A 26,806-nucleotide genomic window follows, 5' to 3' on the forward strand; every position below is an offset into this window, starting at 1 on the left:
CAAAACAGGATGTCAATACCTGGCTTCATAACTGGCCAGCTATGTGGTCCTGTTAAGACCCTTCTCTCTGAGTCTGTTTCTTTCTACCAATGCCTAGACTCAAAGGTCATTTGGTTACAGAAGAATTGGTCACTTGAGTATGTTAATTAGGTTGGAAAATATCTATCAAGTATATTTCACATGTGTTGCAACTATGGGTATGAAATTCCACTGTGAGTTGATGCTTATAATCTCAGGGTACAAAAGGCTAAAGCAGGAGGAGTGTAATTTTAGGGCCAGCCTGAGCTGAATTAAAATAAAATAAAACTCTGCTGCAGCCTAAACTCCAAAAGACATAACCTAGAATGCTTTGTGAAAATGCAATGAGAATTCAAAGAATGAATGGAACCATATGACCAAAATAACCTGAGTGGCATTTCATGGAAGATGTAGAACACAAATAAGACAAAGGAGAGTGGATAAAACTGAGACATGGAGGTGGAGGAAACACTAAGAAGCCATAAAAAGCCAGCGTGTCATGCAGACCCTGTGTCAGAAGGAAAAACTAGGAGACTGGACAGTGAAGCTCACCCTATTATAGAATATGTAGAAAGACAGGTGGGGGAGCTGGGACATTGTGGTGCTATGTAGATTACTGAGTAAGAAAATGAATTTTAAAATATGATTTTAGTTGGAATACAGAATGGATTAGAAAAAGACAGATCAAACTCAGAAAGACTGGTAGTGTTAACACACAGTTTTGAGGGTGTAGACAAGATGGGAAGAGAGTGCAATGTTATTTTGAAGGAAAGTAAGCCAAGAATTGACTGTGTTATAGTTGGCCTTTTGACTCTCTAATTTCATTTACAAGATTCTCACAAGATTTCATGAGTTTAAATGAGATATCAAGCTATTTATACATGGCAATATCTTCTCCATGGAGTGAGACAAAAGCACCAAAAGAAGTCAAAATTAGGGGAGTTCATTGGCCAACTAACAAGCTGTATGAGGGGAAAAGAGAGAAGTTCAAAGCATCAACTATTAATATGAGTTTAACTTATCTCATGGTTACAAAGAGGCATACCCCACATTCATAAAAATGGACCATTGCTCATGTGTGAAGAAGCTGGAATCCCAAATAATGAACAAAATCCCTCCTCATCCAATCTGCCTTTTAGGCCACTACCCAGTCCAGCAGTGTTAGGAAGATTAAGGAATGTGAGAGGAGAAACGGTTAAAGTCATAATGGATTTTAGAGTACCTTTGGTAGGCCATCACATTCAGAAGCAGAATAGAACTGGTAGAGTGAAAATAAATAGCCTATACGGTGCAAGGATTTGGAAACAAATCTTAAACACAAAACACAAGACAGAGCCAGTACCTACTCCTTCCTCTGCTAAGAGTTTGGCCACAGGCAAATTTCTGAGCTGAAATTCCCAACTAAAGAATCTCAAAATTCTAGTTTTTTTCCCAGTTCTAAACTTTTTCCAATTCTAAGATTCGAGGCCTCGATAGTATATAGAATAATCTTTGAAAACATTAACTTTAATTTATACAGTTTTCAAAGGAAACAAAGAAGAGCCACACTATACCACCCCTGGGTATTTATCCAATGACTCCATGTCACCATACCATAGCAATGTTCACACCTTATTGCTCATTGTTGCACTGCCCATAATAGGTATGTTGTAAGTGTCTATCAACAGAGGAAAGGATAAAGAAAATGTGATATAGATATGTAGTCATGATGAAGAATGAAGTTACATCGTTTATAGGAAAATAAAAGCAACTACATATAATCATATTAAGAAAATCACATCCATTTCAGAAAGACAAATATTACAAATTCTCTCTCATTTGTTGCTAGGCTTTATAAGTCCACAAAAATCATATACATATATGTGACGTAAAATGGAAAAGAAACTGTCTAGAAAAACAAAGGGGGTTAGTAGAAGGTGATGGTGAGAAGGAATAGAGTGGGTAGCAGTGTATGGGGAAGAGAATATCTTCTAAGTGTGTAAAAATAACATTGTAGGACCCAGTATAATAAAAATTTTAAAGATAAAAGGAGGTGGAGAGATGGGTCAACATTAAGAACACTTTCTGCTCTCTCAGAGGACCTGAGATTGGTTCCCAACACTCATGTGAGGTGACTCCCAACTGCCCATAACTTCAGCTCCAGGGTGTCTAACACCTTCCTCTGACCTCCATGGCACATACATACACACACACACACACACACACACACACACAGAGAGAGAGAGAGAGAGAGAGAGAGAGAGAGAGAGAGAGAGAGAGAGAGAGAGAGAGAGAGAGAAGAGTTTCTGGCAATGAAAAGTCATAGTGCACAAAGCTCAGCACAGGGAAACATCTGCCCATATTGTAACCAAAGCGTAGCCAGTAATAGACAAACCCAAGTTGTTTATCGTATGGTCCCTCAGAAACAGCCATTCCAGCATTGTATCTAGGGAAGTGCCTGTAGTGTATTGGCTGTGTCATAAGGCCATGTGAGCCAGAGAGCTTGGGAGAACAAGTGGTCCACAATGGTAGATGGTCTTTGTGAGCATCAATGGGCAGCATAAATCCACCTCCAGGAGAACGTAAAACTGGTTCAAACCTGACAAAGGCAACTTGTGAAGGCATATACAGACATGGCCACCATGAGCTGATTTTACAGGCATGGGCCATGGTTGGGCTAATCTTATTTATTTACTTTAATTTCATTTTACATTCCAACAACAGTTATCCCTCCTACCCCTTCCCCCCTCTCCCCCAGCCCACCCCCCCACTCCTCCTCATAGGTAAGGACTTCCATGAGGAGTCAACAAAGTCTGGCACATTAAGTTGGGGCAGGACCAAGCCCCTCCACCCACATTAAGGCTAAGCATGGCATTCCACCAAAGGGAATAAGCTCCAACAAGATAACTCATGTACCAAGGATAGATCCTGGTCCTACTGCCAGGGGCCCCTCAGATAGCCCAAGTTTCACAACTGTCTCCCACATACATGGGGCCTAATTCAGTCCCATGGAGGTTCCACAGCTGTCCATCCAGAGTTCATGAGTTTCCACGAGCTTGGTTCAGCTGTCTCTGTAGATTTCTCCATCAAGATCTTGACCCCCCACCCCTTGCTCATGTATTTCCTCCTTCCTCTCTTCGACTGGATTCCCTGAGCTTGGTCTGGTGCTTGTAGGTGGATCTCTGGGTCTAGTTCCATCAATTACTGGATGAAGGTTCTATGATGATAGTTGGTGGGCTGGTTTTTAAAAAGACAAAGTAGATGAATTTTCCTCTTTGAAAAAAATATCAAATTTTGTTTGAGGTTTTTCTTGGGGGGTGGCTCCCTCAAAGAAATTTCAATAAGCTGAAAGTTTTCACAGGCAAGCTCTTCTACAAAATTTTTGCTACTACTGATCATTTTAGCAGTTGACATTTCTCTGCATGTGGTGTCTTCAGAGGTATGAGAACTCTGAGGGCACTAATACTGCCCCAGAAAGAGTGCTTCTGAATCAATAATAAGAGCTAAAACCTTTTTCTTCTAAGCCACCAGGAAAAAAAGTGTCACTGAAGTTTTGCTTTCTAAAACTTCATCCTTCAGGATTTGGTCCATGCCCATGGAATGGTCCAAGGTAGCCCTTGAAGGAACCTGCGTACATTGGAATGTTTAATAAAGCTGGATGGGGGGTGGAAGAGCAGTAGTTATTAACCCAGGCTGCATACCCACGAGTTACTCACCTGCCGGCAGTGACACACAGGTTACCAAGGACAAAGCTTCCCAAAACATGCCACAGAATGTTTGCAGGTTTGCTGATGGGACAATGCTCCTCCACCACCACACAAACAGGCCCAGGGTGGTCAGAGCTCCTGGGCCCAGTCTCTATTTACAACACCATGACACCTAAGTAATGAGGAAGCCCCCCCAATGCCAACCTCTGGTCTCTACACACAGATACATGTGCACTCCTCTCTCTCTCTCTCTCTCTCTCTCTCTCTCTCTCTCTCTCTCTCTCTCTCTCACACACACACACACATGAATACATACACACATCAACACACACAAAAAAAATGTTCCATTTGGTCTAGTCATTTGTTCTTTGTTATGTCATTTAGAAATCAAAACACATAGGATGATCACCCCTTGTTAGTTTGTCTAACAACATTCTGAGCACCTATCATAGACTTACCAGATGTGGGATAGAAGGTGGTGGTGCTGGAGGAAACTCAGTATCTCACCAGCCAGGAACACATACATGCTTAAGGCTCAGCTAGGTAAGAGTCTGTGCAGGCAAGTGGAAAATTGCAGCTGTTCCCCAAGGAGAAGGGACCATCCTGCCTGGAGCAGAGGAGTCCAGCGCCATCAGCGGCAAGTGTCCTCCCTGAGGACGTGTCTGGTGTGTGAACAGCTCCAATGTCCTCCTGAGTGTCTCGTAAGCAGTATCTGATTTTGCTATAGTATAGGAAAGAAGTGATAGATTAGACTCCTGTGAGATATCTGTCCTCACTTACAGATTGGGTTGAGAAAGTAGGGACAGGGGATGAATAGTTCTTTCTGGAAGAATTACATCCTGCAATTAAGGAAAGTGTCAATGAGGTTACAAATGATTTGCAAAATGCCAAGCAGAAAGTAATAACTTCTGCATCCCAGCCAGTGTTTCTATTCCTCCTTTTATCCTGCACGGATGGTACATCTCATTTCTACAACAGCAGACACATGTGTCCACTCGATGCTCTTAAAGTTCCCGTTATCTGTTCCAGGTGGATATCCTGAAAGTGCTTCCTAGGAGCTGAGAGAAATGTGGTCTCACTCCCGCCCCCAGTGTTTTCAAGCCTATGTGTGGAAGTTGATTGTTTCATTTTTCAGGCATCACCATAGCAACCCTTCCCATTCACTATCCCACCCACTATCAACTCTAGACTGGCACCGCTAAGAGCTGTGGACCACAGGGTGGTCCTTCAGTGCCACCTATGTGAGAGGGGTCCCTCTTACTTCTGCTTTGTTGTGATCGTTCCACCAACTCTAATAGATACAGTAATGGGTGGCCCTGACCCACTTTCCTGGCTCTGTGCCAGTGCAGAGCCTAAGTTACTAACACAAGAATCCAAGTCATCATGGGTTCTGCCTGGTGGATGAGTCCAGTCTTACAAGGCATCCCTCAGCTAGCCACCCCCAAAACCTCTATCAACATTCTCCTCCATTCCTCTGGCTAACTGTTTAGCCACCAAAAAAAAGAGTATCTTAACAAAAACTTTGCTTTTCATATTGCTGGTCCCACATAAATGTTGTCTTGGTTTATTCAACTGATGCATCCTCTTCGTACATATGAAAAATAGCACAGGTCAGTGTGTGGCATTTGTTGGATCAGTTCCAAGCTAAAGGGAAAGCCCTTTTCTTATATCAAGCAAGCTTGTGCTGTACAATACTAACCAAAGCTTCCAGTGAAGAGACCTGGGGTGGGCCCAGGAGCCGGGTCTTTCTCAGGCAGCCCACGTGATTCAATCCCATCTGTTCCCAAGCTACACCCTGAGAGGTCTTGTTCCTAATTCAAGAATATTCTCCCCATAATGTGGCAACTGAAGATGGTGTCCTACAGTATAGGGTCTCCTGTAGCCAGGAACCTGTTACAGACATTTGGCCCCTCCTAGATGAGGAGTTGCAAATTTTTAATACACAAATAACTAAAGTAAGAGATCCTCTTGAAATGCAGATTCTTGTTCCACCAGTCTGGGGTAAGACCTGAAGTTACAAACCTCTAACCAGCTCTCGACTGATGCCGGTGCTGCTCCGAGAGGCAGACTGGGTAGCAAGAATCTCTATCCACATTGCACCACATTGCACCCGTCTTTTACCTTTTTCACTGGTCTGGGCTGGGAAGGCTCAGACATTTTTTTCAAGCAGCCAGATAGTCTAGTATGCATCCAGTTGGGGAACTCTGACAGAAAGGTCACAGTCGTTGGCTGAGCCATAGTAACTGGCCAGTCAGCCCCGGGGTCCACCTTACTCCCTCCAGTGTGGTTAAATGGGTCTCTTGGCCCAGATATAACTTCAATTTCTATGGAGAAAGAAAGTGGGCATTGTAAAGGGAGGAACAGGGCCACGGGGAGCTTTGTACAAATTCAAAAGCAGTTTCTCCTCCAGCATTAACCCGCATCCCTCACTCCTCCAGTGTCACCCCTCTCTAGCTTCCCCATGCTCTGCTTCTTGGCTCCACAGCTTGGCGCTTACAGATGGACCAGGCAGCGTACTGACTTGGTTGGCTCTTCTTACCCTCGGCTAGGTGTCAGTGGAGAGCAGTCACACGGCGGCACAGGCCAGTGGAAGGCAGAGGAGGGCTCCGAGACTGTGCTCCCGAGACGGAGGAGCGTGTTCCACATCGAGTGGTCATCCATCCGGAGGAGGAGCAAAGGTGTGTACATTCTCTCCCTCGCACTCAGGACCCAGCGTCCTCTCTCAGAGCAGGCAACATCGGCACCTACTACACAGTGGCAGTGCCCGCTACACTGTGGTCCTTTTAATGCAGGACCACGGACCAAAGCCACAGCTTTCTCTGTTTCTGAACATGCCAGCCTGATGGGGAATAATTCAGAACAAGAGATGGGCTTGACAAAGGTCTGAGCTTGGCCCTGGAATTACCTACAGCCCATTCCCAAAGATTCCAATTTAACCTATCGTGAACGCAGCCTGGGCCAGCAACTGGTCTTTTGGAACTTTTCAGGAAATTCAAATTTGACACCAATTCATAATCACTGGTCATGCCACACATGGTGCTACTGCCTCTAATCTCAGCACTCAGGAGGCTAAGGCGGGAGGATACCCAAGAGAACTATATACGGAACCCTCTCAAAACAAAGAATCCAAACTCCACCAGTTCAGAAGGCTGATGAAAAGCTCCCACCATGACAGTGGTGGTGAGAGGGCCAAAGCAGAGTAGAATGGTGGAGAGGGGTCCTCCACAGGCCAGAAGGGGACCCCAGAAGGAGGCCAGAGCAGAGCAGAGCAGAGGAGGATATACAAACTTGAACCTAGAAGCCAAGGTCAGGCTCTAGCAAATAGCAAGGACCCTGGAGAGATATATAGTCCCAGTCATCTGAGGGAAAGGGAAGTCCCTACACAGACGGGACCCAGTGCAATCTGACTCCATCACAGCCCCCAGAGAGGAAGCTGAAGTGCTGAGGTTACACACGACCAGCTAGCTGTACAGGGGCACTGCAATGGGTACAACTGACCCCTACCTCCCGTGTCACATGCCTCCCAGAAGCCCCTCAGTACCTGACTGTCTTTCTGTACTTTGTTCAATCTCATCCACTCATCCCTAAAGTCAGCCAAGTTAGAGCAAGTGGCCTAGAGTGATTATGGGAAAACCTGCAAGAGAGAGAGCCATGCAGGTCTTTGAAAGGGGTCCCTGCACATGGGGGCACAGGGGAGTGCAGGCCTGTGCAAAGGGGCCTGAAATGAGGAAGTCCATGGGAATCACTGAAGCCTGGCAGGCTGCTCCAGACCCAAGCAGGGGGTCAGAGGGTGGCTCAGAGCGTAGACTCCATGTGCAAGCCTCAAGTTCAGGTGCACTTTCTCTGTTTCCTACCCCTTTTCCCAAAGTTTCCAAAATTAGCTCATTCCCCCTGTTGTAATTTTAAAAAGTCAGCATGAGAGAGAAAGATGCCATGCAACAGAGTTAAAGTGGAAGAGTTTTTTATTAGGGAACGGGATCATAAAAGAGGGAAAGGGGAGGCCGGGGAGACTGGCCACCAGGGTCAGGAGCAGTGGGAGAGAAGAAAGAGAGGCAGAGAAAGAAAGAGAGAGAGGGAGATAGAGAAAGACAGAGAGAGAGAGGGATAAAAAGAAAGAGAGGAGGGTAGGAGGTGGGCAGGGTCCTTTAAAAAGGGAACATAGTGAAATGTGCACAGGTGGTGCTCTTAGTGGCTACAGCTGAGGGCATACCCTGTGAGAACCCTAAGGACAGGCCAGTACAGATGCCTGAATACTAACACCCCCTACTTGGTTTCAAACCACACTGGTGTTTGTAGCCCCTGCTTCTTCACAAGTGGGAACACAATGCCTTTGCTACATCTATTCTAGTGCTTAGACATACCAAGGAGAACAGCAGACTGCAAACAGGAAGGCAGAGCCCAGCCTGCCATTCTCACACTTGACCACAGGAGGGCACCAGAGTACAGGGTCCAAAGCTTCGAAGGGCCTGCCTGCTCCTTCCCAAGAGGACTTGACTGAAAAGAAGCCTCCTTAAAAATGAACCAGCCTAACAATGAGAGATGTTCAGAGTCACATTACAAGAGTGCTGTGCTGTAGAATTACAAGGGCACAGGGACACTCAAAGCCTCTTTAAAGTGACTGCATGGATATCATTTGTCCTGATCCAGCTATTAAAAAGCTAAAGTTCAAAGACTATATATATATATATATATAATATTATATATATATATATATATATTCTTATATATTTATTTAAGAACTTTCCTCATTTTCTGAGTTTAATTAGTGTTTCTTGCCCAAGCGTGGTGCGAGATCATTTACCATAAGAACAGAAACTTATCAGTGCTTAGACCACAGGGTAAATGTGTGACCACCGATAGGTTAAAAACAGATATCACCATAGCCAGGCATGGCAGCACTCACCTTTAATCCCAGTACTTGGGGGGCAGAAGCAGATGGATCTCTGTGAGTTCAAGGCCAACTTGGTTTTCGTAGCAAGCTCCAGGTCAGCCAGGCTACATAGTGAGACCTCATCTCAAAATTAAAAACAAATACCATAATCAAAAGAGAGAAGGGAAGAGGAGAATAATTTTAAAACCATCTGTCTGAGGGGAATCGTTGCCAAGTTCAAACCCAGATCCTGCGTGACTCAGGTTGCCCATGGCTTTATGAGCAACAGACAAAGGACTAAAGGACTTCAACATCCCAGTTTGTTTCTTTTAAAATGTGTTTTTCCTGGGACTGGAGAGGTGGCTCGGTGATTAAGGTCCTCTTGCTGAGGATCCAGATTGGATTCCCAACACACACACACACACACACACACACACACACACACACACACACACACACACGGTGGCTCACAGCCATCTGTATCTATAGTCTCAGGGGATCCAATGCCTTCTTCAGACCCTTGTGGGCACCAAGCACATATATGGTGCACATATATATTTGCAAGCAAAACATCCACACATAAAATGAATGAATATTTAAAATATATTTTATTCTTTGAGAATTTCACAATGTATTTTGGTCATATTTACCCCCACTACTCCTCCCCCTAACTCCTCACTTTCCACCCTATATCCTCTAACTGCGTGTCCCCTTTTTTCCTTTTCTTTATAAAACCAATCTGTTTTTATTTTCCTGGGTATGGGGCCAGCCACTGAAGTGTGGCTGGCTTACAGAACAGGGACTCTGTTGCTCCCAGAAACCTTCAACTGTCCACAGCTCCTCAGCTAGCAGTAGGAGTCCAGACCCCTCTGTACTGCTGGTTTTTGAGTGTGCCGGTCCTGCCATGTCCAGGAAGCCTCATTTCCCTCCGATTCTCCCCAATCTCTGGCTTTTACAGTCTTCCTGCCCTTTCTTCCTAATGGTCCCCAAGCCTTAGGGTTATGGTGTGAGATACACCTGTCCCACTTGTGGTTGAGCACTCCACTGGCAGTTATTCTACGCATTCACCACGGTCCCTTTTTGTGTGCCTACAAGTCTCCATGTAATACAGAGATCACAGAGAAGCCACTGTCTAGCTGAGCTGCTAATACAGAGTCAAGCTGAGCAGGGCATCTTGATTAAGGTTCACTGGGGTCTCTGAACCTCCTATGTTTCTTCATGCCCTATTTACATGACAATGTGTGTTTTTACCTGAAAAGAGACCCCCAAATGGGCCTGACCGATAAAGGAAAAGAACTCTTGTCCATGAAAGTCTGTGGTTTTATGCTTCCTTCGTGGAATAGAAGATACCAAACGGTCTAATCCAAGTTTGGAGAAGTAACTGTCAAGTGCCAAAATACAGGTGTCTGACCTAATGGCTTTCTCTTTCCTTCCAACTCCAGTGTTTGGAAAAGGTGAACACCAAGAGAGACAAACCAAAGAGCCGCTTCCCTACCCATATCGGAAGCCTGCAGTGGAATTGTTTGTAAGTATGGTGACCCCAGACCAGAGACAGCACCCTTCAACCCACAACAGGTGGGGAGTTGTGGCCCATCATCAAGGACCCTCTGATTTAGGCAAATGTCTCTTGAGTTTTCAGAAATGTAGTCATATGGATAAAAATGTCTATTTTTCTGCTTGCTTTGTGAGCTGTCATACCTTTTCGTTTTATTCGCATTATTTTTAGGGAATAAGATTGTGCCAGGGTTTTTTTGTTTTGTTTTGTTTTTCGTTAAGAGTCTTTGTGTGGGCAATGGTAATGCATGCCTTTAATTCCAGCACTCAGGAGGCAGAGACAGGTGCATCTCTGTGAGTTCAAAGCCAACCTGGTCTACAGAGCAAGTTCCAGAAGAGGCTCCAAAGCTAGAAACCCTGCCTTGTAAAAAAAAAAAAATAATTATATATATATATATAATATATATATATATATATATATATATTGCCTTTATGTTTAAAATTCAAAAACTAGATTGCAAAATAGGAAAGTAATTTCCTATAGAAAGAATTAAGACAGAGATTTTTAAGAAAATCAAAACATGTGTGACTAAGTCTGAATCTACCATTTGCTTTCGGCCCTTGCAACAAGAGCTTTTGCACACCTGAGTCCTCATCCACAGAACAATGGGAAAGAGACCACCTCGTTCTACCTCATGAAGGTTGACTATATCAAATAAGACGATGTGTCCAACAAAACAACCTAAAGAGACAGGTAGATGCTTAAACAGCAGTTAAACAAAATCTCAAACAAAAATCTTTGTTTGGTCCTCCAAGAGACTTCAAATGTCACCTGGTATGAAAATCACAAAATCTGTGCAAGATTCTTACCTATTTCTGGCCCCTGGACAGGATCTGGACACCATGGAGGAGAGCTCTGAGATAAAGGCGGAGGCTAACATGGCCAGGACTTCCTGGATTCAGAGCTCGATGGCCGCCGGGGGGAAGAGAATCAGCAAAGCCTTGAGCTACATCACTGGAGAGATGAAGGAATGTGGAGAAGGACTTAAAGGTACAGTCTGTGACATCAGCCCTTGACAACCCCCAAGGAGCATGCCTTGCTCACCCCCTGGGAACATGCTGCGGGGCTTCTCAGAGAAACATCTTCTGCCTTTAAAGCAGAGGGTCTCTTGGGATATAAACACCCATATTTATAACTATACTGTAAGGATAGATAGTTGTGTGAGGTGTTGTTACTCCATAGAAGAGTTCTACTGACCCAAATATACCACCTCAATATTGCAGACAAACAGTGGAATACTGAATTCAGTGTCTAGACAAATATGTACTGGGTGGCCTAGGGGAACTGTGTCTACTAGAGCAGGGGGCTTTCTCTAGAAATCTCCACATTGCTTAACTCATGGGTTTCACACCCTTTCTGTGGCAAGAGAATTTTCTGGAAATTTTATGCCACTCTCATGGGAAGCAGAACTAAGTTCAAGGTAGGTAGCCAATCCCAGCCTACAGACTGGTAGAAACTGCATCGGGCTAGCAATGGCTAGCTAGTGCTCTGGTAGCCCAGGCCTGACTGACCTGCTCTGAGCATCTTCTGGCTTTCCCCCTATCATTTCAGACAAATCTCCAGTGTTCCAGTTTCTTGACTGGATGCTCCGAGGCATGTCCCAGGTGATGTTTGTGAACAACCCTCTCAGCGGCATCCTCATCGTCCTTGGCCTTTTTGTGCAGAACCCCTGGTGGGCCATCTCAGGTTGCTTGGGCACTGTTGTGTCCACTTTGACTGCCCTCATCCTGAGCCAGGATAAGTAAGTCCCCAAGGCCTGGTGTTCTAGCATAAGGCCAGGAGGACCATAGTCTCCTTCCTACCCTCTAGCCCAAACTCCTCAAAACAACGACAGTGGTAGCTAAATGCCACTCTTCTTGACAAGTGATGGGTAGATCGGTTATCTTTGCTCCCTACTCCCAGAAGGGTAGCTTGTTTGAGGGTGGGTTGTCAGAACCCAAGTTAGAAAGCTATGGCTCTGAAAACAGTTAAAAATCACAGGAAGGCCACCACTCCACCAGCTCATTCCTGTGTCCCAGGTCAGCCATTGCAGCAGGACTCCATGGCTACAATGGGGTGCTTGTGGGGCTCCTGATGGCCGTGTTCTCAGACAAGGGCAACTATTACTGGTGGCTGCTGCTCCCTGTCATCATTATGTCCATGACTTGGTAAGTTTGTTTCTAAAATTCCTGGTGTGTGTGTGTGTGTGTGTGTGTGTGTGTGTGTGTGTGTGTGAGAGAGAGAGAGAGAGAGAGAGAGAGAGAGAGAGAGAGAGAGAGAGAGTACATGATTTCATGTGTGTCTGCCTGTATGTCCACAGTGGAAGCCAGGGGTTGACATCACCTGTCCCCTCATTTTCTGAGAAAAGGTCTCTCACTGACCCTGGCCACTGTTGTGGTGGGGCTAGCTGGCCAGCAAGATTCAGAGTTAGGCTGTCTCAGCCCCCAGCACTGGGGTTGTAGACATACGCTTCCATGCCCAGCATTGTGCTGGGATCCAAACTCAGGTCCTAATGTTTACACAGTAAGCAGTCATCTCCCATCCTAATTAATATCGTTTTTAACCAGGGTTCTCCCCCGCCATGTGGTCTAGTGTCAAGGCAAGTGGCATCTGATGGGTCTGTGATGTTTCTTCCACCAGCCCCATCCTGTCCAGTGCCCTGAACACCATCTTCAGCAAGTGGGACCTCCCAGTCTTCACACTGCCCTTCAACATTGCTGTGACCCTGTACCTGGCAGCCACGGGCCACTACAACCTCTTTTTCCCCACCACACTGCTGCAGCCTGCAGCCGCCACACCCAACATCACCTGGTCAAGTGTCCAAGTACCTTTGGTAGGTGTCATGAAAGAAAGAAATTCAATATCAAACTGCATGTACTCATTTTGCACTCAGAAACATAAGCGAATGATGACTATCCTCAATTACACAGTGTGAGTCGTTCTACATACGTATCCTGTGAGATCCTTTACAGAGCTAAATGTTTTGTTTCTGGTCCCACCCTATGATAACACAGAGAAAGAAACCAAAGCCAAATTAAAAGACCCATGAAAGGTTCCACAGTGGGTTAATGGAGAGCCAAGTCCAAGCTCTGACTTCCTGATATGTGGCCTGGGCTCTTTTGCTGCTTTCCTTTGTTTGGAAGCCTTTTTGATACTTAAGCCCGATTTTAACAGAGCCCTGCAAACACACTGAGAGACACTGTTATTCAGAAAAGACAGTATTATGTCAGCCTTATCCTTGGTCATTGTCATGGGGTGGGGGGCATTCCTAGCCCAGAGGTGAGAAAAGGGGCTCAATTGGTGATTCTTTCTCAAGAGTTGTCCTGCTCATGTGGTTTACCCAGTCCCTATCTTTGGGAGGCAAAATTGTTCTACTCAGCATGCTATGAAAAGATAATGTTAGAATCATAATATAAGGTTCATTGTATTCTCAATTAAAAACTATTTCAGACTTTTCTAGAAATAAAATGTTTTTAATAATCCTATACAAATAGTTTAGACCACCCCCCCCCCAAAGATTCAGAAAAAAAAGTCAATTTAGGACAGTTATTCTTGAAGAAATAACTTTCTGGACTGTGACTAGGATTCCTGTGTTGGGTCTTCCAATGAAAACGTGTACTTTGCATTTAAAGAAAATGAATAATGGATTCAGTAAGAGGGTCTAGAGATCCCAATAGCACTGAGTGACCACCGAGGAAACTCCCAGAGGGCACCCCTTGGGCTGGAGCATGAAACAGGCATGTGTCATTGCCTGTGTGTATATTCTCATGTCTGCCCCATCATCCTGGGCAGGCTCTGTTCTGTATCCTGGAGGGATGGGAGATTAGGCTAACCTTTTGGGGTTAGCCCATGTGGCCTGTCCTCCTGCCTGTGTAGCAGCTCTTCTACTCACTGCCAGCCTACCCAGGACCTTGGGGAACATGAAGGAAGGCCTGAGACAGTTTCCAGACCACTCTGCCCCTGCCAGACCCTTCAGTAGATCCCAAACTCCAACTGCTCAGCCAGACAGAACTGTGACCACAGCCAGATATGTATGCCTTGGAAATACAAAGGACCATTTTCCTCCTAATACCCTTTTGCTGTCTTGTTTTAAAAAAGATATGAGTTTTTTTTTAATCAGGAATACATTCTATTTCTAACAAATAATAAACACCCTTCTGAAAATTCTTGTTTATCTTAGCAAGAGAAGAAATGTCACACATTGATGTTTGAGAGGATAGAGCATTCGCTACCTTCAGCCTTAGCCTACTTGAACAGTAATGTCTTCCATGAATCCTGTTGTAAAATGTTAGTGTACACTCAAGAGGCTGAGGCAGGAGGATCAAAAATCCAAAGCCAGCCTGAGAAACATAGTAAGACCCTGTCCAAAAAGTGTTAGTGTGGGACTTTGGTGTGGAGGTCTGAGCTAATTGTCTACTTCCATAGCAAACATCTGACCCTGTCATTCCACAGCTTCTGAGAGCCATCCCAGTTGGAATCGGCCAAGTGTATGGCTGTGACAATCCCTGGACTGGAGGCATCTTCCTCGTAGCTCTATTCATATCTTCACCTCTCATTTGCTTGCATGCAGCCATTGGATCCACCGTAGGGATGCTAGCAGGTCTGTGTCCTCACTTTTAATGCCATCATCTTTAATGAGCTACAGGGATGTTAGTGCCTGGGGCTGGCTTCAGAGAAAAATTGTGATGCATCCTTAACATCCTACCTGCCAATTCTGGAAGCCTCCTCTTCCCCTTGCACCTGTTTTCCACATTTTTAGGGTCAGTGCCCTCATGTTCCTGTAAGCAAAAGCCATCCTCAAGAAAGACTTTGGCATCAGACGTTTAAATTTAAAGTCTGGGGGAACTTTCTCCAAGAATATTTAAGAGTCATCTCCAATGATGAAAGAAGGGGGGGAATCTGTTCACAGCTGAGGATTTTTTTTATATGTGTGACAAAGAACGTTTTCTGTACTGTTTAAATCAGAACTCAGAGTCCTTACTCCAAGGGTCTCTTCAGCGCATAACAGCTTAGCTACTAGTGCTCTTATGGCCCTGTCCACTTATTTCCTTTACATGTGTTTTCAGTGAATAAAACTGAAATTCCTTCTTGTGAAAACCTGCCCTTGATTTCGGTAGCTGATTCTGGCCTGAAGAAGGGGTGTGCTCCAGGAAGGCAGGTGAGCCCTGTGAGACCCCACTCTCAAGACCGGTGCTTTTCTTCTCCAGCACTCAGCATTGCCACGCCGTTTGATTCCATCTACTTTGGCCTGTGTGGCTTCAACAGCACTCTTGCCTGCATCGCCATCGGGGGCATGTTCTACGTCATCACCTGGCAGACCCACCTGCTCGCCATTGCCTGTGGTAGGTACCACTCACAGTATGCCCTCCCGACCACAGAGAAGACCTGTGTGGATCCCTACAAAGAAAACTACGCATGACAGTTCTACTTCTCCCAAAAGATAATAGGGCAATTGTTTGCTTCATAAAAGCTTTTGGTTGACACTACCGTTTGTGTCTTCAACTATCTTCACTGTGTATGTAATGCTTGGTCACTCAGGGGCAAGTATTCTTAGATGATAGTTTTCTATTGTTGCCCAGGGGCTATCTGCTGGGATTGTGGCTCTCCTGGCTTGTGAAGGATCTAGGAGAGGAGCTCCCTGATGTTAACCCTTTACATGTAGAATAGGGCAACACACGCCACGCATTTGTTCAACATCAAGGGAAGTTAGGATTACTTTCATAACTGGTCAGGTTTATATATTCTCAACCTTAAACAGCTTCCATGTTCTATGAATTGAAACAAAATAAAACCCCTTTGACCAAAATATTTAAAACATAGTTTCTATTTCAGTATAGCCACGCATGCTGAAATGTTACCAAATAAGGTTTTAAAAAGTAAGTTTACAATAAAAAAAATTCCAGAATCTTTTTTCTGGTATAGAGAAGCTTTCTGAGCCATATATAGTCATATATTTGTTTCTTTAAGATAGTTTAAGATGCATTTCTTTTTTCATTTTGTGACCATCACTGCAAAGATGGTGGAAACATATTCTAAACTAGATGTGAAGGAGGAAGCTGAAGTTTTTTCTTTCTATCTTCTTAAAAGTTATTTTATGCTACACCAAAAAAAAATCAATATAGGACCGGCATACTGTAGCTACTTAAGAAATTGTAATTGTCATGCCAACTAAATAAAGGTAGCCATTTACATAGCACTTACCTAAACTGCCAAAGTCAACACTTTATCTCATTCTGCTCCCCAAAGTCTGTTTGTTATTCTGCTTTTCAAGGGACATGCCAAAGAGCAGGAACAGGACAGGGGGATAGAGGTGGAGCAGCTTGGATGGTACCCAGGTTAGGGTCATGCCGGTGATGACTGACAAATCACAAGTGCCTCCCTCACTATCCCCAGAGCCAACTTGTCAAAGAGGTTAAGTGGCACTGTGTCATATGTGACCTGGGTGGGTCTCAGCCAGGGACATTTATCAGCCTTGTCACACCACACCTAGGGGACAGAAGGGAGGAAGCACTCTTAACATCTTGTCTAGGAAAGTGTCAAATACCCCAGAGTTCACAAGACAGACCAGACCCACAACAGACAGTTGTCACCGGTACCACAGGGACGACATGATACACAGTTTCTCATTTACTTCCCCACTAGCACCCTGCCGTGTGTGGATCCTGTTCCTGATCCCATCCCACAGATGGAATGAGCAAAATGAGCAAAATGGGTTGCCCATCTAGGTTTGTAAAGGTGTGCTCTGCAGAGCATCCACTCTTTCCTGTAGCCACTTCTCCCTCTTCAGGCGAAAAAAGCCCAGAGAAGTGAAGCCTTTTTCCACAATTTCACAGCCAGTGGTGGATTAACTGGACAAGGTAGTAGGCTTCTCCCACTGCAGTCTATTGAACACATCCCTTGGGAGAGATTACCCTCTCCCCAGCATCCTGACAGGCTACTTTATCTGATGCTTCTCTTTTGTGGATTGTTCATTCTCCTCCCTGTTCTACAGTTCTGGGACCACACCTGAGCACACACAAGGCTTTGGGGAGGTCTTCTCGATATAACAGATCAAGTCTGATTAAAATTAAGATAGCAATGGGTCCAAGGAAGGAGTGTAGAAATTAATCCTTTGGCTGTCACCCCTAGGGATAGTGGCAGTTGGGTAGGGCTGCACTCAGCAGAGGCAACTCTCTGAGCCCCTGCTCTTCTCAGGCCAAGCCTGGAGCTGCCCTGTGGATGTTACATCACCCCTATACCCTGGGGTATCTGTGGTACTTGGGTCAGCCCCTCTCTTCTCATCTGTCTAATATCCTGAGAAACTACAGTTCACAGTGGTTAAGAGCTCACCCTAAGGACCAGCTTGGTCAGGGCTCTGCCACTGTCAGACATAGTCCTCAGAAGTCACCTCATATCTTGATATCTGACACAAAAAGTGCTCACTATGTAGAACTGTTATCAAGATTAAGTCAGATGAATAAATGATGCAAGAACAGTCTAGGAAGAGCTTGGAAGGTTCGGTTCTAGTTATCTGTAGTCAAGGAAATGGTGTCAGGAACTTTAAGTCCTCTAGGAGGGCTTGTTTGTTGTTGGTGGTGGTGGTGGTAGTGGTGGTGGTAGTGGTGTGTGTGTGTGTAATCAAGACAATAATACTGCTTTCCTATAAGGAATGCTGAAGGATATGGTTGGTCTTGCCACTGGCTAGACATAGAGTAACTCTAATAAAAGTTAGCTATCATTAATATTTTAGGGACAATTGGGATACCATACTTGGAAAATGGTCCCAAAAGCAAAGCCCAATTGTGTTGTCCTATTTTATTGCCTTCCATCTTCTGCTCGGTTCTTCGCAACATCCTGCTTTCTCATGGCCTTCTCCACCCAGCCGAAAACACAAGGCAGTAAGCCCTTTGGACTCCCCAAAACCTACAGGCTGCAGCTTCTCCCTAGAAATCCATATTACACTAATAACTCCTGATGGAATATCCCAACGGGGAGTTCTGAGACTCACTTGCTTTTGCTTTATTGTAAAACTTTCATTTATGGTTTATGCTATTAAATGTTCCTTTGCTGGAAAGTGTGGTGGTGGGACCCAAGAGAACTGTCACAGCTAAATTCTGGCCCTTTTTAACAAAGTTCATCTGCTATCTTAGCTGCACTGGCATTTTCATGGAATTTAACACTTTTAAAGCTGCAGGGCAGTGGAAATGCAACTCAGTGTGGGTGAGAGATAGCACTTGAGGCATAAAATTAATGAAGAGGGAATATGTAAACTATGCTGAACTGCTGTTGACTCTTTACTGAGCTATTTATGGTTGGTTCTTTTTCTAGCGCTGTTTGCAGCCTACCTTGGTGCTGCCCTGGCAAACATGCTGTCCGTGGTAAGTCATGTGAGCTATAAGTCATGTGGCCCCCTCCACTTCCCAAGCACTCCATCAAATCCCTCTGCCCATTGGCTTATATCCTGATATCCACCTTAATGCTGACAGGAAGGAACTAGGTCTCAAAATCTTATATGTCAAGTTTGGGTAGATCAAACCCATCACCGGTGGCCAGTGGAGCACTTCAGAGACTAGATCTTTCAAAATATAACACCATTATAGTCTACCATCCTATAGAACTAATTTTAAATCTTTGTCTTTTAACTTGTGTATATGTGTAAATTATCTGCCTACCTGGGTTGTGGACAGTGTACATCATTATCGCATAGCAACAAGCATGTTCACAGAGAGGGACATTGGCAATGGCTTCAGGGAACAGAGAGAGCTGTGATCCCATCATCCAAAGAGAAGCCTCAGCTCAAGAGTTTATGGGTACACACAGTCCCAGAACCTCTTCTTTGCCTCTGGCCCAGTTTAAGGTGGTGTGCAAAGTAGGAGCTGCCACTTGCCTGGAACAGGCCTAGCACAGAGTGCTCAGGGCTTACCTAACAAATTGATGCATCCAGCTCCACCTAAGATAAGAGTACAAGGGAAACTTCACATGGGCAGGTGTTGCTCAACTTGGAGTCACAGTCTATGCCCCAAGAAGTCAAGTTCACTCACACATTCTTTTTTTTTTTTTTTTTTTGCCTAATTATGTGTTTTTTTTTTTTTTTTATTTTATTAGTTCAAACTAGGAACAAGCTTGCTTCAGATGTCAATCCTTCTTCTCCCTCTCCCTCCCCTCCCCCCAACATCCCACCTGCCCCTAGCCATCCCCCCCCACTCCCCAGGCAGGGTAAGGCCCTCAAAAGGGGCTCCCCAAAGTCTACCACATCATCCTGTCAGTCATCCATTCTTAAGACGGGAATTTTAAAACAGTCAAATTAATAGTAAAAAGAAAGTAAATGTGTTTCCATGATGGGAAGAGGGGGAAAAAAAGATCCAGTGATACTACTTCAGTCCATCTTTTGGTGGTCCCAAAGTGAGATGAGAATTTAAGTACAGGGCAAGGAGTATATACATCTAAGCAGTCCCAGGCCAGGTGTTGGTCCTCCCAACTATTGACCCATCATTGTGTGGGTTTTAGCCTCCTCCTGTAAGATGTTCTAACAAGTTATAAATATCTTTCCTGAAGACAAGACACCACCCCCATCCACAGGCCTGGCATCTTTTCCAGCATGAGATTCTTGGGTAAATGTCTATTTCCTGAGGTCCATTTTTCAATATCCCAGTGGATTGGGACACCTAAGTTCCTCTTTAGAATATATTCGGTTCTGTCAGGTCAGTTACACGAGCAGGAAATGTCATAGATCCAACATCTGGAGATGGAGTAGATGTTCCATACAATACTTGTCTAGATTGATCCTTCATGGTCAGGGAAAGAGTGGGTGGTACTTGGCATAGGAAGATGTTTCCTAAGCAGCCAAGTTAGCCTTTCCTGACACCAAACTGCCTCTCCCAGAGGACTGTGTCCCTCCTCTGCTTCCCATCACATGCTGTGTATGCCCTCACTACAACGCTTGACACACAGCATTTGCAACAACTTCAGGACTCCTCAGTCCACTTTCAGCTTAGCCCAGGTGCCACACTAGAACAGGGCCCTTCCGTATCTGCATCTTAATCTTAGAGTTTTATGACAGAAGGAGAAAATGGAAGAAAGAGATAATGAGGGAATGAGGCCCTGAAGGAGTGAGCAGGGAACCCTAGAACTGGACGGAGGGGGGCCTCAGAAACACTGGATGGAGACACGAAGATGGAGTATTATCTCTCAGGGCCTCATCCACCCTAGGCTTTTGCCATCACTTCTGGCACCAACAATTCACCTGATCCATCATTCAATAAACATGCCAAGAGCCTGCCTTGGACAAGGCACTAGAAGAGACGCAGGGAGCTTTGTTTTCCAGATCTAAGTGTTCAAAGTGCTAGATGGTCTTCCTCTAGGAGCTGAGGGGCTATAGATTATACCATTCCATGTAGACATTCTCCAAATAAAATTAAATTTAGTTGTTATGGTGGTGATTGTCAAGAATTTAAAAAAAAAAAAAAAAAAGTCTATCAACTTACCCAGGAGAAATTACCAGCTTCACTGAGGAACACAATAGAAAACCATTGAACTACATTTATAAAGCCATCCAATGCCTCCTCACAAAGGCCCTATGAGCCATTATTCTTTGACTTTCTAGCCAGGATATGTGTATGCAAGTCCTGGCCTTCAACCATCCTGCTATCTGTTTGACAATGATGACCGTGCCCTGAGGACCACTTATTGGGTACTTGGCATGCACTAAACAGAAACTCTCTGAGAAGGCAGCAGTACACTGTTGAGGGAAAAGGTCTCAGAAAGATTAAAAAACCATAACGAGGTAATCAGAGTGGAGGTTTGTCTACCCTGGGGCTTGAGTGGATGTTTCCCAAAACTCTTTATTGCATCTTATTGGGGCTTTGGGAAGACTTGTGGAGTGGAATCCATCACTCATGGATATGCAACCCTTACAGCCTAGATCTGGTATTATTCTGGCACTTCCGAGTCTTGCTCACAGTGTGGTCTTTGAACTTCAACATGACCATCAGTGTTATCCCCATAGGACTACCTGAGCCTTCTATTGGTTATAGTAAAATGCTTAGAGGATGGAAGGCTAGATTGATAATTAACTTTGTAGGCTCTTTATAAACAATTCACTTGACTATCTCAGCTGAAGAATGGGAGAAAGTATTAAAATGTTGCAGGGCATCTCAAGGAATAAAAGCCAGGTCAATATGATGAGAAGTGAATGTGGAGGTAGGACAACCCTTGAGAAGAGAGGTGGCTAACCTTCACCTCCAGCTCCACGGACAGACCGGCCAGTCCTCTGCTTCTCTCCATATGTGCTCATTTCCTATGTCTCTCTACAAAAGGTTTCTGCTCCACACCGTTCCTAAATGTCCCTCTTCCACCGCTTGACTCCCTAGTCCTTTCAGGTCAAGAAACCTATTGATGCCATCTCTGTGCCATTCAAGTCACATTCTCAAAAGAGGGATTCTATTGGCTCTTACCATGTGCCTATTTTGAATTGGGTGCCTATCTCTTGGCCAAACAACTACAACTAGGTCATTGGCTACAAAATGGATGCCAACTGCAACCCTTCAAAGGAGGCTGATTGAAGAAGGCATAGAATGCCCATAGTTCCTGGATCTGGAAGTTTAGACTGGCCAGGTTCCCCGAGACAAAGCAAGCCATGTACATAAAAATGTATTAACACCTATTACAGTTCCAGTGGCTGTACTTTGGAAGGTGTGTGCTTAACCTGTCACAAAATAAACTACCAGCCTGGTTTTGTTTATATTGGCTATCAGTTAAGTATGTTACCTCCACTGACCAGCCCTTCCTCTCACTGACAAAGGCTATTTAAACAATCATTTGCATCTGATGTAACATAAACTTCTCTTATCTCCTCTCCCTCCAGTTTGGATTGCCACCCTGCACATGGCCCTTCTGCCTCTCAGCACTCACCTTCCTTCTCTTGACAACCAACAATCCTGCCATCTACAAGCTCCCGCTCAGCAAAGTCACCTACCCAGAGGCCAACCGCATCTACTTCCTGGCCCAGGAGAAAAACAGAAGGGCATCAACGATAACGAAGTACCAGGCCTACGATGTCTCCTAAGCATGTCATATAAATGCAACCAGCAGCACATGGTCTGCACCCCAGGCTAAGATCCACTTACCCGCCCTTCTGTCTGATATACATGCGGTCACCAGTCAGGGCACCCCTCACCCTCTCCCTCTCCCCCTACTCCCTTCCACCCTGTTCCCCACCTCCTACTCCCCCACCCCCACCAAGATACATAGTATTCACCAAAGCCATGACGATTTAAACTAAATACCCACTGATGGCTCTTCGGGAACTCTCTTTGGGGGGAACTTGCTAGTCACCCCTTTCAGTTATTTAGTGGAGCAAAGCATGGTGCCAGCCAATGCTGATTAGCCTGCAAGGCAAGAGGGCCAGGTCCCTACCCTGCTCTGACACTAATGAGGTCCTACTGCCTCAGCCAGTCCTTCTCCCGTCTCAGTCTTGTTGCCAGGGGGTTTCTTTATGACATAGAAGGACACCAAAGTCCTTTCTCTTGCACAATGTTTATTCTTTTCCATCTCCTGTAAACTAGTCAACTCAGCATGAACAGCAAGGGGTTGTCCTGAGCTGAGTTACTTACAGGAGGACTCCCAGAGGAGAGAGAGGATAGTGTTAATGTCATGGAGGTTTATTCTTGGGCATGGGAGATGCTCTTCAGACTTGGGGCTAGAAACCTGAATTCACTGAAAATGCCAATGTACCTTCTTTGCACCATAGAAATATTTCCAGAAGCATCATTAAGGTAAAAACCAATTTTTCCAACATCCAAATCATAGTGTAAACAAACGTCTTTGCTCATGTAATGTTCAAAATCATACTGTCATTAAACTTGAAACTTGCAAGTTGGTGTCTAGGTTTTCCTCCACTGGGACTTAACTTACATGCTCATAAAGAGGGCACTGGGAGGTTTTCACACCCAAAGACGTGTCTGAAAAGAGGAAATGGGGGTAAGAATGATCACAAGTCCATTTTCTTGGGGAGAGTTACACAGAAACAGCCATGCACATTGTTGGTACAACTCCTGTCAGGTTTCAGCATACAGTCTTTTAGCCTTATGCACCAAGATTGGTAACCTATCCCTTCTTGAGTGGCCAATCACTAGTTACTGTGAGTGTGGCTCCTACTGTGCTCCTAAATTGGTCACCTTCATAGGAAGTCACTTGGCCCAACATTCCAGCCCTTCTGCAAAGGAGATGAACCTCTTCTAAAAACAGTGAGACCTCAACACACACATTTCCAGTTCAGCATGATGAGGTGCTGAGATAACAAGGGGTCAGAGGCTGGGGAGATGGCTCAGTCAGTAAAGAACCTGCTGCCCAAACACGAGGGCCTGAGCTTGGATTTCCAAGCACACAATATAAAAAGCTAGGCATGATGGCATGCACCTACAACCCTAGCTCCAAGGAGAGAGAAATGAGCTGATTCCTATGAAGGGACCAGCTTCCCTTTCGGCAGCCATAACGGCTGAACACGTGCTTCTATGACCTTGTCCTAGACACTAGAAAGTCAGAAGCCTGCCTCATGACAAGGAACCAATCAGAAGTTAGCTGGTGGCGCTATGCTTTACGACCCTGGGTGTGCTTTACAGACAAGAGCATAGCAACCACCCTGGGAGGGCCTATGGGCCATAACAACCAGTTGACCAATCAACACAGGGCAAGCCTTCCAAGCCTGGAGGCACACCAATCGTGAGCCTGTGCGTACCCCTAGACACTCCCCTTATGCTGTCCTATAAGATCTCTCGGGAGCCCCTAGGAGCCGTCTTTTCTAGCCATCCGCCATGGCCGGTGGGTGAAAGACCCGAGCTAACATGGGGTGAGCTCGTTAAATTACAATAAAGCCTCGTGCAGTTTGCAGAAAGCTCTCGAATCTGCCTGGTGATTGGGGTGACCGCAAACGTGGCCTGGGACCCCGGATACTTGAGTTTTCAGGGGTCTAACACCTAGAGCTGGAGATCCAGTTACTCTTGTCAAAATTGGTGAGCTCCAGATTCAGCATAGAACCACAAGGACAGACACACAACATCAACCTCTAGCCTCCACATGCACACACACACACACACACACACACACACACACACACACACACACACACACACACACGTAAATAGACATGCATACATTGGGGAAGGCATTTAGGTGAAAGTGAGAAAGCAGACATATAAATACAGAACAAAGGAAGAGCTATACTTTACCGAAATCCATTTTTTATAAAAGAGCAAGTATTTACATTTATATTTTCATTTTGCTGTATGTCAAAGATCCCAGCAGCCATCTTTGACCACCAGCCCAAGAGCACGGAGATGTATAGTTCCCTTCCAGACCCCATTCAACCCTTTATGACTTTTCCAGGAAAGCAGAACGCTTCTCCAAGCAGAAAAGTCCTCCACAAAGGAAAAGGAAATGACTCACACTCCAGAGCTCCCTCTGAGTTTGTGATCACACCTTGAGGCCAAGAAGGTCCCAGGCTGGATTTTAATGATCATGGAGTTATGGTTCTCTAAGGATCAAGCATTCAGGAATTTCGCCCAAAGGCTGTTTATGCTCCAAGCTCACTCAGTTGCCCCTCAACTATCACGTGATGATGTCTAACCATTAAAAGCCGGGCCTTGTGTGCTTCCACCATAGTTTTACAATCTGATTTTAATAAGAGTAGGAACCCCTCCATGCATATGCCATTCTGATTACTGACCACTAATAAAACCCTTCAGCTGCTCTGAGTGTTTCACTGGCCTCGCCTATAGAGCAAGCTGAGTTGGCCCAGAATTCCAAGCAAGGTGGAAAACAGATGGGGTGAAAAAACTGCTGTGAAAGATTACGATGTCTGTGGGATCCCAGAGTGGACTGTCAAGTCTAGCACTTCAGTAAAGCATGAGCAGCGGAGAGCTGGAGCCAGCTTCACCCACTCCAGAGAGATGGCTGTGCAGATGAACGCATCCTTCTCCAAACCACTCAACGACATCATCCTGGGTGCTTGGAAGCAGCGCTGGTGAAAGTTTTATACCACAAAAAAATGGCAAACTCTACAAATATGAGTATACACACAAAAAAATACTATTTATAATACTATTTGAACAAACAATCCATATTGTAATACTGAAGAGGAAACAAAGTAAAGTATAAAAATATACATGCTTTCATTCATTCATGAGAAAGTCCTTGCAGGAACAATGGAGTGGATTTGTCCAAGTCTCAGGTACAAGATTAACTCAAATCTCTCAGGAAAAAAAAATTACTTGGGGTAGACACTGTTCTTTTTGTTGTTTATCTGTGTCATTCCTTAAACTAGCTTTTGATGTCTTGTAGTAGCTCTGAGTCGTTGCTGATAATTGACAGACACATATCTCCACTGCCTTGCCTTTGACAGCATCCATTTACCCGTCCTGGATAGAATTTGAACTCTGTTCTACATACAACAAACAAATATTCGCACACACAAGACTTTCCAGCAACCCAGCCTATTGAATCTCTCTTCCAGAATCTACTGCCTGGATCTTCCTTCCAATACTTACATGTGGTGTGTAGGGAACAGCCCTCAGAACAGTCCATGACAGCAAGCCCCAAGCTTGCCATCAGTTCATGAACAGTAACTGTGAGGCCCTATACAGCCTTCCACAAGCATCCTTCTTTTAAAGATCCCCCATACCTTGGACCCCTAAGTTGCATGATAGTCTCAGGAGAGATGGGTAGGTGTTGGAATTTTTTGGAACTACATGTTTAACAGAGATGAGTAGGCAGCCTCCCCAGTTTGATATGGTGGTAGAGGTGTGGGGATTTCTATTAAATTCTCTATTTAATTCTATTAAATTCTCAGGTCATGGACGCTGTGGACCTGGAGCCACACTTTGAGAAATTCTCAAGTAGGTTTACAAATGAGATACTGCCTCCAATAAACCCTTTCTGTTGCACACTGCGATGCATTGGCTGCACACTGCTGTGCACATAGGAATTAACTGTGGAGCTTCCGAAAAATGTAGACCCCTGAGTTTCTGCCCAAAGATTTGGGTTCAGCAGATCGAGATGAAGCCAAGAATCTGAACATTTCCATAAACTCTTGAATGATAATTAGCATCATCCAGTTCTGATGCACAAGACTTGTCCTGGACCAGCAGCAGGCATTGATTGGCATAGCTGTGTTTCTAATGCTCCCAGGGTGGGCCCCAGTATCCACCCAGGCTGGAAAGCAACTGCAGGTACTGTTTCCTGCGTCCTAATCTCCCTGTGTCTGTGAAGAACCTCCATCCCCATCTTTATGAGGCATAGTGAGGAACAGGAACAGTGGGTACCAACAGGCAGGAGGAAGTGAGAAACTTCCAAAATGAAGTCTCTTTCTCGGTAATAGTTGGGGGCTAGCTCTGCACTCTAACGGAAACCAAAGAAAAATGAAACCACTAACCAGAAACATCCGGCTCAAGAAGCCAAACACAGAAGCAAAGTTTTGCATTGGCCCCAGAAGCCTGGTGATTGTGCCCACTGGCCCTAAAGGAAAAGTACGAGAGTGGGGTTGTCAGCAGCCCCTCCAGCCACACTGCAGGGGCATAGTGGGAGCCAGAGGAGGACATGGCAGCCCCTGAGATACAGCAGAGGCACCTGTGAGCAGGTAGGAATGGAGGGTTGTCCCAAGGGTGTGGCTGGAAGATGGGAGGACTATGGAGGCGGTGACAGCAGCTGCCATAGGAAAAGGAGCTC

General features: G+C 45.1%; 1 protein-coding gene across 7 annotated transcripts in view; it reads left to right on the forward strand.

The window, feature by feature from the left end:
* LOC113833667 (urea transporter 2) overlaps window positions 1-22,960 on the forward strand; it is a 253,969-nt gene extending 231,009 nt beyond the window's left edge. For 6 of the 7 annotated variants that reach the window (XM_035440041.1, XM_035440040.1, XM_027397964.2 and 3 more), the window contains 10 exons: window positions 6,254-6,382; window positions 10,017-10,099; window positions 10,960-11,119; window positions 11,681-11,870; window positions 12,148-12,276; window positions 12,749-12,941; window positions 14,561-14,708; window positions 15,316-15,450; window positions 18,416-18,465; window positions 21,951-22,960. In XM_035440041.1, the coding sequence (XP_035295932.1) occupies window positions 6,254-6,382; window positions 10,017-10,099; window positions 10,960-11,119; window positions 11,681-11,870; window positions 12,148-12,276; window positions 12,749-12,941; window positions 14,561-14,708; window positions 15,316-15,450; window positions 18,416-18,465; window positions 21,951-22,151 (1,418 nt within the window). In that variant the 3' untranslated portion in view covers window positions 22,152-22,960. The remainder of the gene's footprint in view (window positions 1-6,253; window positions 6,383-10,016; window positions 10,100-10,959; window positions 11,120-11,680; window positions 11,871-12,147; window positions 12,277-12,748; window positions 12,942-14,560; window positions 14,709-15,315; window positions 15,451-18,415; window positions 18,466-21,950) is intronic. The other variant, XM_035440042.1, reaches the window with a different exon arrangement.
* Window positions 22,961-26,806: the final 3,846 nt, after the last annotated feature.

The sequence above is a fragment of the Cricetulus griseus genome, chromosome 2 (assembly GCF_003668045.3).
Source record: "Cricetulus griseus strain 17A/GY chromosome 2, alternate assembly CriGri-PICRH-1.0, whole genome shotgun sequence".
NCBI lineage: Eukaryota > Metazoa > Chordata > Mammalia > Rodentia > Cricetidae > Cricetulus > Cricetulus griseus.